Source organism: Periplaneta americana, chromosome 11 (assembly GCF_040183065.1).
Source record: "Periplaneta americana isolate PAMFEO1 chromosome 11, P.americana_PAMFEO1_priV1, whole genome shotgun sequence".
NCBI classification, from domain to species: domain Eukaryota; kingdom Metazoa; phylum Arthropoda; class Insecta; order Blattodea; family Blattidae; genus Periplaneta; species Periplaneta americana.
The window spans coordinates 21707522-21728131 of NC_091127.1; the positions used below are offsets into that span (position 1 = coordinate 21707522).

Here is a 20610-nt window from a genome sequence, read left to right on the forward strand (position 1 = left end):
ATAATTTAACAAAGGTTAAAGAAACCGGGCCATAATATAATATCCCAAGAGTAAGAGCTTTGTAAACTATAGATGTCCTTCTACATTTCTAGGGTCCTGATTCACACTATGGAACCAAAGGTCTTCGCAAAGTAACACTAGACTGTCCTAGTGGCGGTAAGGTCACCTTCCAGTTCTCATATGCTGCAGGAAACAACAATGGGACTTCAGTGGAGGACGGCCAAATTCCAGAAATAATATTCTACACATAAGGAGAAGCGTCTATTGTAATAGAGCAAACAAATAGCATTTTATTTGTATTTATAATGCATTTCTTGAAGGAAATTATGAGGTCTTATAATAAGTATATACTCGTATGCTGTAAATCATAATTCAGCTTTGTCCTGATGTGTCTAGTAAAACTTCCCATAAAGTGGACAGAAATGAAAAAAACTAAAATAACTTTTATTACAATTGTGAAGAGAATGGAAAGTCCTATGTTATTTACCGTGTACAGTGCTGACCTGCAATGCAATGAGCATGGAACAGCTGCAGCAAGTAAAGGATGAGAAGCGAAATATAATTTACATTTTGTACATACCAAAACATGATTCCTAATGCAAATGGCAGTTGTGAGTGGAAGTCGCAAACTTCTGGTTCTTCCAAATAAACTCTTGCCTTGACCCATCTGTCTCAGTATATTCACCTTCCCAGCTTTTCCTTATTGGTAAGCCCCAAAATATATAACTTTTTAGTTTGCAGTATCAGAATAATTTTCCTTTTTACTTTTAAACTGTACACACAACACATCATATTCTTACATCTTCAGCATTATATTCATTAATAATAGTAAAATCTCTCTGTATCGGTGATCGAAATAAATTCCTTCACATGGGAGGTCTGCCATAGGCTGTTACTTTGCAAAGCAATACAAAGTCTTAATTCATATTCTAATGAATCCTGGTTTCTCTTGACACAAACCTTGAAAAGCAACGCCATTAATAATAATTTGTACTCTATATGGAGATGCGAGAACTGCAGGCAGCATAAGCGGTTACTCAAACCGCCTTGACTGCAGCCATGAGAGATTTTACTATTTATTTAAAAATATCAAGTTATCTGGCAAGATAAAACTTGGTGTTCTAACCGCACCAATACTTCAGCCATGATCCTACAATTATTTACAAAATATGAATACATACTGCGAAAACAGTAACAATTTACATTTTAACACATTCACCTTTGAACATACACTTTTTCTTTACTAAAATATATAAGTATTATATTTTCCCATGCAATAAGTCACACTTGTCCCATTTTGATTGAAATTTCATTCACTTTATTTAAGTGGCAAGCAAGTTGCATTCTAACAAATTCATACAGCGCTGATGAAGGTACAGTATTACTGTCGGGTGCGGTTTGGGAAAGGACTGCAATTACAGTGTAGGCCATTTTGAAAACTGATAATCAACAGTAGTAAAGTTACTATCTCACATCACAAGAAAAAATTTGCAATATTATTTATGAATGGAAAAACAGTATATATCATTACTTTAAAAACTAAGGCCGGGTGCACACACAATCGGACGCGACACGACACGACATTTTGTCTCGTGGTACTTCTCTCCCATTGATTTCTTATCATGTGGTGCACATAGAATCAACATCGAATGACTGCTTGAAGTTTGCCGCGAGGAGACTGTCTGATAGCTGCAGTGCACTGCGCATGCGTTAGTAGTGGCTATGATTGATTGCCTTCACTATCTACAGACACTGTTGTTGTTGTGTAGTGCACATTATTCATAATGGAGCTCGATGCGGATAAATTAGTTGTTTTAATACAGGAAATATATGTTCTATAAAATCTTTTTAACAATATCACGATAATAATGTGGTTCTAAAAATATGTGAGAAATTGCAAATGAGATGAAAGCACCAGGTGAATAATAATGTCGATGATAATAATAATTTGTAGTAGGCCTACTTCTCTGCTCTACTGGGTGTTCAGTTCAAAATGTGTCATGGCTCGCTGTATGCCGTCATGTGGCTAGTCGATGAGCCTAGAGAATTCAATCTTCCTACACTTCCGCAGAGGTGTATTACTTATCTGCCAGAGAAGTTGCCTAGCAAGTACGGCGTTCATTCAGAAGAGTACTTACCGATACGTACGGTAACGCCGGTAGTGGCAGGAATGTGAACTGTTTCGAAACATGTACTGAGGTGAGTTTTTTCTTACTGTCGGGATATGGGGAGAGGGTTAAGACGATTACTTACATATTTGTTGACATTGATTTCGACGGTCAATATGGACTCGGAGCATTTGATTTGTATTGTGGAATGTTGCCGTACGTAACTGATAACAAATACCCTGTGTACAACTTGGCTGCGCAAAACACAGTTCAAAAGAGGTTATGGTAGCTCACAGACGGTACAGACTGCCATCTGTTGCTACGACGTTCAAGTTATACCGCACACGTTCTCAAGTTCAGATTGAATGCCTTGATTAATAGGCAACTTCTCTGACACAAGAGCTGAAACTCGCTTCAAATCGCTGACTCATCAACAGTGACGTCATGACACACTTTGAAATGAACACCCAGTATACTATCATTCATTATTGATTTAATACACTATTTTTCTTTATTGTGAGTCGTGAAGTAGTCATAAACATACAAAATGACGTTTGTGCACTACGTTAGTAGTATTTAATTTTAAGATTCTTTCAATTCTATAGATTTTTAGGCGTATTAGGCATCCTTAGGAAATAATAACCAAAACTACAATGGAATTTCTCATATAGACAGTCCTCTTTCATTGACGCCATTTTCTAGCCCAGGCAGTTTTCTAAACACACAGCCAGCAAATCAGTTGTCGGGAGGCGTTGTAAAGCAAAACGTACCGTAAACTGGGGTAAAGAGGATCACATGTGGTAAAGTGGATCATATGTGTATTGCCTAGATAAGGCAGCGCCACATGGATCACACATGAAAAGAAAACCTTTCTTCTATAAGTGCCACTAAAAATAGTTTTCTTTGCATGTGTGATCCATATGGCGCTGACTTATCTAACAATACACATATGATCCACTTTACCACATGTGATCCTCTTTACCCCAGTTTATGGTAGCGTCTTGCCTCGCCGCGTCGTGTCTGGTTCTGTGTGCACCCGGCCTAAAAAAGCAACAATAAACAAAGGACAAATATAACCATTATCACCAGAACAACCGAATGTAGCCTGAAGCTGAAACTACTAAAATGTTCACACTGCTTGGCAACATTGCTTCCACTTCTCAAAGGATTGTCAGTACATAAGTAGTTTTTACATTGGAACTCCACAGCTGCTACTACTACATGGGCGAACACAATACATCAGCAAGCAAAGACTTGGAGCAACCACCATCTTGACATCTTTTATTCCAGACTTCACAAATGTGTGGGCTGTGAAGTCTTCGCAAAGTTTACAAAATACCATATTTTCTGACATATAAGTCACATATTTTCATTTAAAAAATTGGATGATACACAATATTGATAGCAAATACTCTCGAATTAAAGGACATTTGTATCCATTTTAGAGAACAACTTAAATAATACAATAACGAGTGTAAAGCCCCCAAAAAATAGTGAATCAGTAACATAACTGGTTTAACGAAAGGAAATAATGGTGGCTTGCTAATCAAAACAAGTTTTCTTTGAACTGTTTGGAATAGTGTAAATAAATTTGAAAACACATTTCATGTTTTGAATCTACCTTCATCAAAGTCGGTCAACTACCTCATTAAGAAGGTTCTTTCCTAATATAAGCATGAGATACGTCTTTCGCAGTCAGTGGTGGTTATGCAAGTGAAGTAGATGAAGGCCGCCTTCACCTCTTTTTCTGTGTTTTAATAAATTATATTTTATCAATAAATTTAAAAAAGGCATTCCTCACTAATCTATCTTGCACGGCTTCATCACCAGTCAGGCCACATGATTAGCAAAAACCAGCTGGTAAGAGCAGCGTATAGATAATTATATAGTATGACACTTCGCGTCGATACCTTTGATGTAGCAGGACTGATTTCAATGACCTTCAAACCAGTTTGAGCATGAGATTCTGCTTTCTCCCAGGAGTTGGCACTGACATCACACCAGCTAGCAGTTGACACAGCGGAAATATAACACATATAATTAATACATCTAGGTACATTATGTACTCAAATAAATTGGACCGATGAAATAATAAACCCGTCATTAATTGTAATGTGTAGACGATTTCTCAGGGCATGCTATGCTTGCTGCGCAAGCCCAATATTTTCGTAGAATGTGTATTTCTCAAAATGGGATTACGTACATTAAAATTTATTTTGATTTTTGGAATACTGTATAGGCGTAATACCATCCGCTGGTTGCACACAGCAAGTATTGGCAACACTTGCTCGTTTCTCCGAGCTACAGGAAAGACGTAGAAATAGCGAGAATATGATGCGCGCGCAAGTGCCTTCCTCCTTAGTTCGTCCTGGGCGCACATGCTTCTGTTATGTGTTGTTCGAAGCTCTGGTCCAAGAGCTACACCAACGACTATTTAACGTTACACAGAGCAGTATTGACAGCGGGAATGTGCTGTGATTTGCGAGTGCAATGTAATTGTATGAGCAGAATGCATGTGTTAGCTGCTGCATGTATTATTAATTTGTAAACATTAATTTGAAGTATTGCAACGAGTTCGGAATTGTGTGTTATTGAAACCTTATTATTAAATCCATTTTCCCGAAGGACTATTCAAGAAAAGACAGACATTATAGAGAATATGTGCGCTCGTTCAATGCAGCTCAATACAACAATGTGCATTGGTTGGCAGGGTCGAAAAAAACTAAATAAACTGTTTTGTTGGCCATGTTTGTTATATCATATCGAACTTCTACATCTGATAAGCGAATATGATCCATGACTCATAATGATTTCATAATTATAAAATAAATTATTTATGTGGGTCTGATTATTTTTATTAATTATGAATTATTATATCCTCCTATCTTCCCCTATGAATAAAAGAGCAAGCCTAACTTTCGTGAGTAGCATTCGCCCCTGCTATAGAGTTCCTATATAATGAGAGTTGAGACGTGACCCCATCAACAATTAAAATATACAATGATTTGATAGCACTGAAAATGGAAAAACAAAACTCCTATGAAAAGTAAAACCATATACCTATATTATATGGTATACAAATATTAAACGAATTTGATACATAATTTTATAATGTATTATATTATTTTATAATATAATTTATTATATATAAAATAAAAAAAATATTACAACTAATTTGTCACTGAGAATTAAGGAAAAGCTGTTAACTTGAATTTATTTGAAGCAAAGCGTTATTGGATTATGCAATAAGGTAGGCGATGTTTGGATCATGAGTCTCAACTCTATTCTCAATTATCATCTTAGCGTGTGCTCGATTACACTAACCTCTAGCGCTTGAAAGTGGAACTAAACGCCGGCGCACAGAGAAATAAAACACAGGAAAATTCGCTTAGTGTCCAGTCTATATAATCCCTATTCGCTGGTAAGAGGTGTGAATGCTTCAGTAAACAAACCCGGTTGTCATGACAACGACTTGCTTACTACAAATTGCCAATTCTTTTTGTGAAGCTATTATGGTCTCCTGAAGCGACATTCATGTGCTTTCTCCTTCTTGAAAAACAGAATCTTTGGTCATACAAACACAGGACCAGGCTCACAAACTGTAATATTTTGTAACTAAATAAGAAAGCATAAAATGTATAAAGAAATTAAATACTGTTTAAATTTACACATATATTTCAGTATTTCTTAACATTAGCATTTCATGAATATTATGTTTTGTGTAGATTTTAAAATGTCTTAAGTAGTAGCCTACTTTTTAATGAAGAAAGTTGGCGTGAAATTCGAAACTACATTGTAAATCGCGCATTTGAGCTAACCAACGACTTCAGTTTTAGTTTATACATACTTTGTGGTAGCAAGTATATTAGTACGATGAAAACATGAATCCATTAGGTAAACAATTTGGTGTGTAATGTTTTGGAGACTACGTTCTCTCATTCTGCAGAAGAAAGATAAAATAATTTAAAATAGAATCCAATATTCCAATATAGCTTACAAATATGTTCACGCCATCACCAATGATGTCACTCTACTCATCGAATCTATGAAATTACCTAGAATTATTTTGGTCTTCACCTTATTTACTGGGTACGAGCCGCCACTGTTTACAGTATCACGGTAATTCAACGATCTATTCACAGATCTAAGGAAAAAATAATCTATTCATTCAGTTAAAAGATTCATTAAATCAATGTGTAAGGACAAAACTACACATACCAAGTCAATCAGGGGTAGCAGTTTTCAGACTGACAGGTCATGACAATGTATCCACAAAAAAAACTGATATTTGCAGTTTGTTAGATCCATTACGCGAACTGAATGACGAAATGGACCAAGAACCCTCCATTAAAATGTCAATTTCTATTAACTAGGGAACCATAATTGAGAAATATTTTACTGCAAGAGGACAAATTGTTTCATATTGCCAACTGTCTGGCATTAGATAAAAATCATGTTTTCACACTTATTCACACAATTACAGTAATTCAAAGAAAACACTGAAGTTCTGCTGGAAAAGGACAATCTATTATACACAATCACTTCATAACTACAATGTAAGTATGCAATAGCTCAAACTGAGACAATAGTGAAGAAATGGAATGAGAAATGACTGGATATGCATTCCTGTTCCTCAAGAACATTTTCAATATTGAAGATTACAATGCAGACTAGAGGAATGTGATATCTACAAAGAGTATTCTAAAATAAAACTACAAATACAAACAAAAAATATACAGTAAACAGGTGTCGATAGGTATTCTAGTAATAAGACGTTAAATGGTTACTTCACGATTATGAAAACAACTCAGAATTCTGTAATGATATGTACTTATTTGGTATTGACACGACATCTATTGCAACTCCTAATAAAGCACTAATTGCTCTTTGGGCTGGATTCTTAAAAAATGATAATGATTTTATTTTAAGCGTGACTTATATGCACAAAAATATTGTACTTTTCATTCAGTCTTTTGGATAGAGTGGAAATAAACATTTCCAACTGATTTCAATACAGTAAATGTGAAAATATAATTCAGCTTTTTACAGTGGCCCTCAACGAAGCTACAGAATTATTTTGTTATATTGCATGCATCTCACACATCTATGATCGATCAGATCTTCAAAAATTGTCCAGACTCACACAAGCCCATCAAACAGTGTCAGGTGGAGGGATTCTCCAACATAAAGGAATGAAGCAAATGGAAAATTACATTAGATAGAATTCCTAACAAAAGAATTCTGTTTGGCAAACGAATCTGTCCCCAGCAAAAATGTCTGTTTTCTCCCAGGCCTCCTCTTTACTATTGTTATGAACTGACAAGCAGTATTGCCGGAGTTCCTGATCAATTGCTTATGTTCTATGTGCATTATCAGAGAGAGACATTGGTACAAACTATAGTTCAATCTGACATCTTAAGGTTGGCCATGATACAGTACAATTGGGAAGTGAACTGGCTATTTCCTGACACATACAGGGAAAATAATGTAAGTAAGTCATAATTTACAATATGATCTTTGAAGCCGTTTGGGTAAAGTTCATATTCATATGAACACGAGTTCAAATCTAAATGTTTAAAGTAATGTTCCCTAACTTGTAGAAATAAAGGCACTATTATGTATCACGTATTACTAATAATTTCCTGCTGTGATCTTTATCGAAAGATCATGCTTCTCCTTACAAGCAAATTAAAATTCTAAAATGCTGAATATAACGATTTGGTGTTTCTTTATGACTTTTGTGTTGAAAACTACATTACTACTCAATGACTTTTCGAATAGAAAAATTCCAGATTGAAATGCATCTACAAAGGTTTTTCAAACTTTCCATATCAGCTCACTTTGTAGCGTTTATAAGTGAAGCATAAAGGACAGTCATAAAGAAATTGACGCGAGATAAACAGTATCTGTGAACATTAACTAAGTTTTCTGGCTGTCAGTCTCTGAAAGTTATTTAGAATAATGAAAGCACAGCTATATTTTTTAGAATCAAACAGCCATAGTTTCACAACCGTTCAAAAGGGGACCCATACTCATATTCATATGAATGTTCTTATTGAAAACAGTTTCAAAACTCATATGCTACAGTTATGATCTTTCTTCCTATTTTCTATTAATAATAAATAAAAAAAATAGCACTTTTATAACTAACATCTGTTGTCTCATAGTTCGAAATCAAACAAACCTTGACTATTAATTAAATAGGAAATTCTATATAGCCATGGCAAATTTTTATTTGTAGAAGATATATGTTGTTTGGATAGGCAAAGAAAGGTTGCTGAATGCTATATACCAGTGTTCCTCAATCTTTTCTGTAAATGTACTCCCTTAAGCTTAAAATTTTCAACTACCTCCATAATAAAAATCATAAATACAACAAGCAAATTTTAATGTAACAGCCATCACAGCCAGCGCCAGTATTTTTGGCAAGTGTCCTTGAGTACAATGCCCAGTCAGTGACCATTTGTTGCCAGTGCAGCTGAGAATGGTACCACCTCCTAAACAGAAGTCACGTCAGCAATCAGCCAATCACAGTTGTCAGCTTTCTCACCCACACACCGGCAAAGATAAGATACTCCCTCTTAACGTGCCCATTGCTTATTTCACATGCCAAAAATGGTGGCTTTGGTTATACAGTCGTTAATGTACCTACTCAGTTTTGTAGTAATGCAGGGATCAATGCAGTGAATACCAATGGTAAATTAACAAAGTAATTTTATGTATTAAAAATACAAGAAAAGTGCTTCGATAATAATTATTTCTGTTTAAAAACTACATAATTTGAAAATTCACTTTGATGAATAAGATGTTAACAGTCCATTTAAAACCACAACAAAAATGGCAACCAGTTAAATATCAAGTAGGTAATATCACAGAAAGCCACTGGCTTAGCTCAGTTGGCTAAGGCGCTTGCCTGCCGATCTGGTGTTGTGCCCTGGCATGGGTTCAATTCCCACTTCGGCTGATTACCTGATTGGGTTTTTCCCCGAGGTTTTCCCCAACTGTAAGGCAAATGTCAGGCAATCCATGGCGAATCTTCTGCCTCATCTCGCTATCACCAATCCCATCTACACTAAATAACCTCATAGTTGATATAGAGTCGTGTAAAATAACCAATAAAATTAAAATATCACGGAATATTAAATTTCTGGTTTTCTGCCAGCTGTAACTGTAAGTAATGTATCTGTTACAGAATTGATGCAGTGAGTAAGTAATTCACCAGCCACTCCTCCAGCTAGTTCGCTTAGTTATATCAATATACAGTAGAACTTGGTTATAGCGACCTCGTTTTATGCGACACCACACCTATAACGTCAAATATTCTGTGGTCCCTATTAATTCCCCATAAGACATATGCTTTTCTACCTTGCTTAATACAACAAATGCATATGCGTCTACCTCGCATATAACGTCATTTTCAACTTCGGTTTGGAATAAGATTTTCTAAGAACCAAAGTATTTTAAGAAATATTTTGTTGAAATCTCACCCTGACAAATTCTTTACAGTCTCCTTCTGTCATAGACCTCTGGAATGTAGGCGGATTCCCCACCCCATTGTAACCTGCCCGAATTCATGTGGTATTAGATCAGTTTCGACAGGAAGTTTTCATTAAGTGCACGCATTTTAATGCAGTATGGCCACTAAAAGAAGTGAGTGACGCTTTAGAAGTCATTAGAATTATGACCATGTTCTATGAAGCTAGGGAAGGGAGCAGTGAAATTGCAACTGAAATTATGAACATAGAACGTAATTTAGCCCTAGAAAGTGTGTATTGGGCAAGTAGAAGACAACAGAGTAAAATGACTGATTACTTCACTTCTAAGTAAAGTAGTTTGGTGAGTACTGAACAAACTGTTTTAATACAGAATACTGTATTTATAATTATAGGCATATGTGTATTTTATTATGTTTATTGTAAGCTTAAAAGTCAATACATAAATCTAAAATAAGTCTAATTAAGTTTGTTATTTTTCATTTTCCACCTCACTAGATTGATAATGTGAATCTCGGTTACTGCGATACTCGTTTATAACAACATAATTTTTAAGGTCCCTTGGATGTCGTTATAACCAAGTTCTACTGTAATTGAATGAGAAAGTCAACCACTGCTGAGTCAACAAATTCAATCTCAGCATCTGCTTTGTAATGACATTTTTTTTATTTATTACACAATCTTTACTAGAAATAATGTAGTTTTTAATTGTTTTTTGTTTCATTTTTTACAGTTCTTTCAGTGCCACCAAACAATGCTTACTGAAGAATGGACACTTCTTAAAACATGAGCTACAATAAACTCTATTGCAAATTAACACTTACAAGAATCAAATCAAATTATGCGCCACTACACAAAATCTGGAAGGACGTCAGTCTTATGTAGGTTTAAAAGTACTATGTTACTACACATCGGCAACACAAAGTAATTTTCGAATGATTTATTTAGTATCGTCTAGTCTTAATCATTGACAAAAATAATTATCCCTTCAGTCCTCTCCAAGTACACCCAGAACACTGTGTATATCACGGGATGGCAGGACAATATACTATGATCATGGAACAAAAAAATAAAGCAGGCTATGAAGAACAGGCACGTGATTATGGAAGATATTCATGCTTTAGGTTGGTGACTCAGAAAAATGAGGTAACACTCAACCATGTAATGCCAAATACATGTAATGTGTGTGTGGGTTGGGGGGGGGGGGACCCACAAGAAGTGGTTCTTTATTTTTTAGTTTTTCACTGAATCTGAGGAAATGTGTTGATGGTCGAGGCCTCTCTGTGCTCCTAACATTCAAGACAGATGTCACTCCTAGTTGCAGTAGCCAATTAATACACTCAGTTGTAATTGTATCAGTGCAGTGTTGCATGTGAAATACTGCACTTTTTTGTGATGTATATATTAAACCATCTTTGTGGAGAAATTTTACAGGAAATCCTATAAGAAGCTCCCCAATTCTTCTATTCCTGGTAAACCAACACACCAATTAATGGAAAAATTTCTTTGAAGTAGTAATTTTGTATTAGACTACATAGAGGGAGAAAAAACGGCGTTTCTTAGACTAGACAGCATTTCAGCAGGCGGTTAGCTTCTACATGCGCCATAGCATTTCTGGTATGTGACGTCACAAGCTTGTACAGTAGAACCAACCAGAATCAGTCTATAACAAGCACTTTCCGAGTTCGTTTGTTCACGCGCGAGTGTTTCAATACATTGAATAAGTAAAACTAACATTTACTGTGTGTATGTAAGGTAAATAAATGGAAGAAGAGACTGTAAAAAGACAAGTATTACACAAGCAGGCATGGAAAATAGTGTTTAAGGTGTATAATTATTTTTAAAATGTTGAGGAGAACGCTGCCGGCCATCTTGGTGCTGGCAGCAACGTTGCCAACATGCAAGAAACGACTGCAGAAGCATGTGGTGTGGGATTGAGAACCGTGCAAAGAATATTGTTAGTGAAGGAAAGAGAGTTTGTTTGGTGTCATGCTTACAGTAATCAACGGCTAAGGTCATTATTGTCTTTTGATAATTTAAATTCTCTCCTGCGCTATTTGTATTGTATGTGCTCGTGAAGTACGATGTGGCAATGTTGTACGCTGCCTTGCTCTCTCTATCTGTCTCTTTCGACGCAAACGCTAGCAGACAACCGCCTTCCGAATTGCCGTCGACTCAAACTGAGAAAAAGTAGGTTAAACTGACACTCAATTACAGACCAATCTTCGAAACACGAGGGAATTATGATTGAGTTCAAACTGCTTCAAATGTTTAGACATACTCAACATTTCACAGTAAGAAAAATACCAGGTTTCCAAAGATGCGAGCTGTGTTTACAGGCAGTCATGTTTTCGAGCATCCACTGCTAATAACAAGTACATACTCATACACTTAATCACAAAAGCAAGTTACGATTTACCAGCAGGCAAATAATGCCATAGGAGAAGCCAGTTACGTGAGACAATCAGGAAACGTATGGCCTTGTAATTTAGCTACTAAAATAAAGATTTATCATTTAAAGCTACGGTTTGGCTACGGCGATCTTTGCTGGGATTCTGTCCCGTTGATTTGAATGTGCATGGTTTCTTTATGGCGATGAACGTCAACAAATGTCGCTGGGCTCGACGAACATCGTCGGCATTTGCCTTGGAGGCAAAAACCTGGCGATCATCGCCGAGAAACCAATTGTAAAATTACAGTAGGTGATGAATTAAATCATTTAATAACGTGATTTATACATCATACATACCATAATGGCGGTAAAACAGGAATCTTTCTGCAATTTCTCCACTAATGAAGACGAGATATTGAGTAAACATAAATCCCTGAACCAAAAAGAAGAACCAACGTAAACAATAAAAAATCTATATTTTGTAACAACCAGAACTGTCCATACAACTGAGTAAAGTGATTCATAATTGAAGGACACACACACGATGCGGCAGATTTAGCTACTGAAGCAAAAGTTTCAGTGTGAAATAGTAAGTGAAGTGGAATTCCGAGCAAAGGGAGAAGTGCAACAACCTCGTTCTCACATTATTTTTTTTATTTGTAACATTATTTCCTAAATGAAAAAAATAACATTGTAAAAAGAAAAATAAAGTGTTGATATCATTCGGTTTTACCTTAAAGTTGTGCTTATCTTTCAGCTGGGCTTATTGGTTTGTGAATAAATTTTGTGGGTAATTTTACAATATCTTTTCAATTGAACTTAAAATAAAATGAAATTGTTCGGGAGAAAGTCTGAAATAATCCTTATAATTGGTGGGTTCATTTTCAAGATGTCTTAATATCAATTAATTAAAAGACCCCTCTGTATATCTATTTCTAAACATGACATTAACTATTTTAAAGATCCGTACTTGTTTTTCAAGGCAAAACTTATATTATAACGTTATCATATTGTCATCCACTTATCAGCTGATCAGACATGGTCAACTATATAAAACACATTTACTATCCACCTACGAAGTTCGCCGGTAAAGAAACCACTCTCTGACGATGACCGCTGGTGATTTCAATAGTCAGCGATGTACGTTCGACGAAGATCGTTGTAGCCAAACTGTAGCTTAAGCATTTCTTACTACTTTTGACACTCATCATGTACGTACATGTTAGTAATTATTATTTGATCAATCATCTTAGCATTTAGTATCTAGTGCGAAATTTGACCAAGTACTGTATACGTAAAAAGCAAAAGGAGGGACGAGACTAAATGAACAGTAAGGGTCACAGATTCGTTTGCCAGACTGCGGGCCTGCATTAAGTAACGAGATTGAGCAATGCCACGAACGCCTACTGCGGCATCATCCAGTAAGGGCTGTACTGGTACTGCCCCTGTGGTGCGTAGTAGGGATACTGGTGGTGCTGAGGTGGAGGTGGAGGTGGGGGTGGGGGCTGCAGTAGCCCCTGTTGCTGCTGAGAATTGGGTGGAGGAGGAGGTGGGGGCGGTGGATACATGTTGATGCCATGCATATGGAACGGCAGATTTGCATTGTACAGCTGCGGCTTCGAAGAGTAGTGATTGAAGGATGGGCGGTCACGGCCGGTGGGACCACGCTGCTGGAAGTCACCACTTCCTCCTCTAGGGTTTCCGCCACTTGTGCCTGTCGAGTGGTTGTTCCCATCCACTTCTTCTCTTTCCCTCTCTCTCTCACCCTCCTCTCCTTCTTCTATGCTGAATCCTGCACAAAACAACATGATCCTTCTACTCTTCATCTTTCACAGTCTCTGCAGCTCATCTCTGTAACTCTCTACCACAACATGTCAGAGACTGTCGAACATTGTCTAGTTTTAAAAATAAATTAAAATTGCACTTTTTCAATTCAGATTCCTTTCAGTTATAAGCCCTTTTCTCTGCGATAGTTTTGTAAAAATATAGGTTATGTATTTCTTTTCCTTCCTTTCCCCTTTTTGTTCTCTTTATCATCATGAATTTATTATCATAGCATTTTATTGTGAATTTTATTAATTTTTTTTTTTTTCCTTTTTATTATTATTTTATTACATTCTATTTTGTTATATTCTTCCTTACGTTTTCCATATTAACCATTTGTACTAAATGAGTTGCTTTTGCTATATTCCAATGTATTTTACTTTCTTTTTTCTATTATGGTATTATTTTCATGTTGTTTAGTGTCGATTTTATTATGCTATTATTATTATTTTTTTGTAATATGTTAGTATTCTGTTCTTTAACTTTTTGTTAAATTTTAACTGCTTGTATACTTTGTGACCTGGTAGAGTGTAAGAGAAGACCCTATGGCCTTAACTCTGCCAGTATAATGGGTGCCTCAAGAAAGCTAAGAAGGAGAAGAAGGATGTCTCAATAGTTATGTTGGATGTGCGACAGGCCTTTGATTCTATTGGATTTGAACACGTAACTAACTGTCTGAAATCCCTACCTATTCCAGTATCTTTACGAGAATTAGTTCAATCTTTAGTAGTGGGGAACTTTACTCGGATTCACAGTTCCAATCAGATATCTGATACAATTGTATTGCAGAAAGGAGTTTTCCAAGGATCACCTTTATCCCCATTAATTTTTAATATGTCAATAGATTTTATTCTAAAAGAACTTACGGAGAAACAAGTCAGTGATAAATTTGGTTTTGAGGTTTCTGAGAATTTAGACAATCTAACATGGCTGCCTTTGCTGATGATTTAGTAGTCACAGGGAAAGATATGTCAGCTGCTCAGGACCTAGTATTAATGGTGAAGGAGCTTTTAGAAGGCATTGGATTACACATTAATCCAAATAAATCAACTTCCATTAATATTGTAAAAGGAAAGTTACGTGAAGAGGATCTGATTCTTTATGAAGATTGCTCCATAAGAGGTATCAAACAAGATGAAACTACAAGATATTTGGGTGTATCATTCAATGAGGAAATAACATTTCATCGGGAGGGATTTAAGTTAAGTCTGAAAAATGATTTGGAAAATTTAGTATCCACCTCCATGCTCCGTCCAGATCAAAAGCTCAACATTGTTAACCAGTATATATGGCCTAAATTGATCTACCCATTACAAATGGCTCCTATCCATCAGTTACCAGGAACATTCTTAGAAGATATTGATAAGTTAATCCGTAGTTCTGTTAAACAAATGCTTATGTTGCCATCTGATACACCTACTAGTATGTTATATGCAAGCAAAAACTACAGAGGTTTGGGACTAGTCAGAGCATCATGGGAAGCGTTCTTGCAACACTGCAACATCTGCATCACTTTAATTTTAAATGAAAATCCTTATGTAAATAGTATGCAACCTTTGATGTCTGAACTTAATTCTTCCTGTCAACATCCAAGTCTCCCTTGTCCAGTTGAACTTCGTAAATCTGTGACTAGGAAATTAAGAAATGCAGAATTCGAATCATGGAAAGTAATGCCTGGAAGAGGCAGAGGTGTAGAATTGTACAGCCAAGTACCTAAAGCCAACGCCTGGATTTTTAATAAGTCTGGACTATCTACATCTCAATGGGTAACCTGCCTCAAAATGAATGCCAATTTAGCAGCAGTTAGAGGAGTACCTGGTCGCTCTTTGGACGGATTCCGGTGCAGACATGGCTGCCCGGAGACTGAAACCCTTGCCCAAGTCCAAGGTCAGTGTAACAGAGGTTTACTCCTCCGAAATGCCAGACACCATCATGTTCGATCCTTAATTGCAACTGCTTTAAGAAAAAAGTGTTGGACAGTAGAAGAGGAAGTTTTTTGCCTTGCTACTAATGGCTCCTCTAGACGTATTGACTAGCGTATTCCCAGACTACCAAGAAAGGATATATAATTGATCCTACCATAAGGATTGAAACAGGGAGTAGCCAGCCGGAGGATGTCAATCAAGAAAAGATCAACATTTATCTGCCAACAGTTGATTACTTCAAAGCAAAATACCAGCTTGAAGACATTGAGGTGATTGGTCTTATTGGAGCTCGTGGTGTGATTCCCAAGTTCTTTGAACGCTTCAGGAAGACTTTTGAACTACCACAAACACTTACTGCTGACATCATAACTTCAGTTTTGAAATGCTCTTGCCAAATTCTGAGTCATCATATTTACTCTGTTTAATTTTTTTTATTCACTTTCTATTCATATATGTTTATTTTAATTTTCTTTCTACAAAATTTATGTAAACATTTAATATTGCAAAATTCATGTAGGAGAGTATACTGAGTCCTTCTGGGCTACCTCCAATGGGAGGCAGTTATTACCTTACCTAATAATAATAATAATAATAATAATAATAATAATAATAATAATAATAATAATAATAATGATAATAATAATAATAATAATAATAATTATTATTATTATTATTATTATTATTATTATTATTATTATTATTAACTAAAGGAAATTGATGTCTTTGCTTTCTCATTAAATGATTTCACTGCTACTACTACTACTACTACTACTACTACTACACCACTGCTACTATACTATACTATACTGCTTCTACTACTCCTATACCACGACTACCACTGCTAATACTGCTATACAACTGCTACTATTGCTATACCACAGCTACACCATTGCTACTACTGCTATCCACTGCTACTATTGCTATACCACCACCCAAGCATGATCAATAGAGACATATGCTGGTTCCACAGAATATAAGTACAAAAGATACGTTTTCGGTTAGCACATGTTCGCATTGTGAAGCTGTGACATTACGGCTTTAGTTATTGCTTGGCAACACATGAGCACATGACAACACCAGATAACGCCATGCCATTAAAGCGCTCGTCATCATATTATTGAAAAAGACACTAAAATTCGCGTGAAAAATGGCTGAGCATTAAAATTCGCGAATTGAGTGTTATTTAATAATTAATGTGTCAATATTTCGCGTTATTAAAAAAATTCGCTTTATTTCGCGAATTGAATTTACATCCAAAAGGTTATAATGCCCGAAATACGCAAAGATATTTCAAACAAATATATGAAAAGAGACTTTTGTTTTTATCGCATGTCAACAAAAACAAACACCTCTATGTATAGGTCTTTATTTGGGGGGAAAAAGGCAATTTATCGAAAGTAGCTAAAACTTAATGAATTTCTTCTTACGTAAAATAAAGTGATGAGTGAAATGGTAAAGACAGTGTATTTCCAAAAATATTATCCAGCATTTTGTTCTTAATAGATTGAGGGAAAACTCCGGAAAAAACCTCAAACACGTAACCTGTCTCAACCAGGATCTGAACCCGGGCCTGCTAGTTTCACAGTCACACATGCAAACCATTACTCTACAGCAGTGAACATCAACAGGTTTACAGATGGAGGTTGAAACCACTGTGTTATTTAAATCCTTAAAGTAAAAAGCTAAATAACTCTACCACTGGGAATTTTGTTGTGACTTGGAAAAAGACAGGAATGTAATATTGTAGCGAATTTAATTGCTCTGAATGTGTGTCATGTGAAAATGTGTAATTTACTGATGACTAGGGGGTGGATGTTGATGAAAAGTCGTCTTATTTTTCACATTAGGACGATGCCTATTAATATAGAAATCCTTTCCATGTTAATATCAACGTAAAAAATAATTTCTTACATTGCATTTTTTTATGTTTTTGAATTAATACGTCATTTCTATATTTTTTCGGCATTTTTTTTGGTCATTTTTAATACTATGAAGAACTTTTAGAACATTTGGAATGCATTTTACTTTCTTCTTTACTGACAGGTCTGTTAAATCATTTTCTAACCAAATAGGTCAGTAGTAATTACCTACTGAATAACTGAATAACAGTGAAGTTTGAGTTTTATAGTTTGGAACAGACTCTAAAGTCCATTTCTCATTCCACTGAAGGCTTCACTTCACACAGCAGAAGTAATATTAAAATGCTTGGCAGCAGCTTAGTTTAAGTGAGGACTTTGACCTCTACTGTTCTTTTGTCTGTACGAGGGTGTCTTTAGAATTTATGTTTGGAAGGGGGGGAAACTTTCACCATGTCTTGGACAAGACGTGGTTCGGAAGGGATGTCTACTGTAGTAGATAGACAGTATTTTTAACACAGAGATTGCAAGAATGCACACTGCGCCCACAATTTGTTTTGTCATTCACACTCCCTCATTTGGAAGATCCGGTAACAAAAGTGTAGCGCGGAAGGAGGAGGAGACAGAGAATGAAGGCACTGACATGGACCACCCCTGATTGAAACACATTGTAAACCCTCATTAAAATCTATAGTTTTTCCTTAAAACTTTCATTTTGTTGCATGTTCTTTTCCTTTATCTTAGTTAAATTCCAGGAAGTTGCTTCCATTATCCAAGGTCTGCAGGGTAGTCATTGAAACAAGGTGACTAATTTTTAAGAAGTTGTGGTGCGAGTATGGTGGATAATATTTAACAGAGTGCTGCATTGGAGTTAAATCGCTCGCTTGAACTCAGTCGAATGTCGCACCCTCGAGTGAGATAAGATTAGTCGTGATACACTTGTAATAAATAGAAGCACAGTACAAGGTCATCTCATCGACATGTCTTATCCTGTATGGAAGGCGACAGATAAGAGACACATATGTTTTGCTCACACGGTAAAAATAAGACTTTATTTTCTGCGTTCATGACAAATGTTTAATGGAACGTACCAAAACAGTAACATGAAGTAATAAATAAAACAGTATGAAAAACTTCGATATACAGTTATTATTGCTAATTAATAATTATTTAATATTTGATTTACCACATATATAATATGATAGGTCCATACATAGTGTTCCGCTTATATACTGCAACAATGCAGAAACGTTTTACAAAGTATTACTGATATAGCAGTAGATTAATAACAATATTAGTACAGAGATAATGTCACAGAAAATATAATAAAACGAATAATCATGCTGCACAACTGTTACAGACGAAAAAGATTGATACACTAATTATTAGAGATTATTATTATTATTATTACTAGAAAACTTGATATGGTTCTTGCATTATCGTGATTGTGTTCTACGTTTATAATAATTACATTTACATACAATAACATCTACCAGATGTGGCAAAAACAAAATCACTCCTGTTTGGAAAAAAAAAAAAAAAAAAAAAAAACAAACAAAAAAAAAAACAAAACAATTACCTACAACATTTATATTACATTTTAAAGGAAGTTCTGTAGTACTATGGAGAGGTTAGTTAAACACTGCAAAGTTTTGAAATGATAAACATCTATGATGTTACCACACAGTTCATCACTGTAACAAGAACGAATGTCTAACGCTCGGCTTATACTGTTCGAGGATTTATCGCTCGCGACAATTTTACCGATCATGCATGTGCGCTACCTATCGGATTATGCTATGAACTACTTGGCGCTCGAGCGAAAACGTCCGATGCAGACCTCTGATATTTAAATGTCATTTTGTTTTAATTTTATGTCATTTTTTCCATTAGTTCAAGGACATTTTAATGATCATTTTAAGTAGATTTTTAGATCATTAACATCCTCCCCCTACTGATGATTAATTCTCATGGATGATTGCACCCACCTGGTCCTCCTTTAAGCCTCTTGACATTCATCTCCTGGTCGCCTGGCCTCTTGTCACCTGCTTCAGGTATTGGCAGAGGATCCACCATGCATACGTGTAGGAGTTTTTTGAGGAATGAAATCAGGTTACGTGATAGAAGGATGATTGATGTGTTAAATTGAGGTACGTGTAAAGAAGAAAAACAAAAAAGAAATAAAGAAAGTTGTATGAGAATTACAAATACTAGCAAAAAGAATAATGAATGAATGAGTGCTTCATTCAAATTGAATGACTGCTTCATTCAAATACTATTCAGCAGAACACAGATGAAAATTCAAATGAAGGATTCATTACACTCATTATTTCTTATTTCGATCAACGTAATATAAGTGATAGCGGCACTGCACTCAGCTGTGAAAATAAAGCTACAAAGCAGAAGTCACTAACTGCTGGATCCTCCAACAGCACTTGCAGACGCTGAAAATCACTCACACCAAGTACGTTCAAGTTAAAAGATTACTCTGAAATTTTTATACCTGGCCATCAAAAGTTCGTTTCTGAAAAAAACCAGGAAGGCTCGTATACTCAATCTTTAACATTACTCACAAGCAGTTCTGTATTTGGCACCAACTGGACTCATATGCTGGCAGCATTAGCAAAGCATTTATAACCCAAACATATTCCATGCATAATACATACATGCTCGTCATATGCAAACTCTGGTGAAACAAGCTTATCTGTATTCCTATTTAAACAAATAAAATTTGAATGATAACTTGTCAATAATCCTAGGCTGTTAAACTATAAGAGTGCAGACTTTTATAAGTATACATTTTTAATGCTTCATGAAATATCCACTCAAGTCCCGTATTAGACAATGGGTTCTTAATCTTCGGGCTGAATGATCATTATATTAACATGTAATTCTGTATGTACCTGAAACATCAACACATATTAAAGAGTGGAGGGAGGGAATCAGAGAATAACAGTGAGTCACAAAAGAACAACGCAACAAGTTCCAAGAGAAGATAGGAAAGGAGACACA

At 35.7% G+C, this 20610-nt stretch overlaps 2 protein-coding genes across 14 annotated transcripts in view; one reads left to right on the forward strand and one right to left on the reverse strand.

The window, feature by feature from the left end:
- LOC138708874 (BTB/POZ domain-containing protein 1-like) overlaps nt 1-662 on the forward strand; it is a 15863-nt gene extending 15201 nt beyond the window's left edge. For all 3 annotated transcript variants that reach the window (XM_069839146.1, XM_069839147.1, XM_069839145.1), the window contains exon 6: nt 93-662. In XM_069839146.1, coding sequence (XP_069695247.1) covers nt 93-251 — 159 coding nt within the window. In that variant the 3' untranslated portion in view covers nt 252-662. The remainder of the gene's footprint in view (nt 1-92) is intronic.
- The window catches only part of LOC138708871 (uncharacterized), a 151882-nt gene continuing 131695 nt past the window's right edge, over nt 424-20610 (reverse strand). For 6 of the 11 annotated variants that reach the window (XM_069839133.1, XM_069839135.1, XM_069839136.1 and 3 more), the window contains 2 exons: nt 19587-19646; nt 424-13785 (listed from right to left, as the gene is read on the reverse strand). In XM_069839133.1, coding sequence (XP_069695234.1) covers nt 13397-13785; nt 19587-19646 — 449 coding nt within the window. In that variant the 3' untranslated portion in view covers nt 424-13396. The remainder of the gene's footprint in view (nt 13786-19586; nt 19647-20610) is intronic. The other 5 variants (XM_069839138.1, XM_069839134.1, XR_011334778.1 and 2 more) reach the window with 3 other exon arrangements.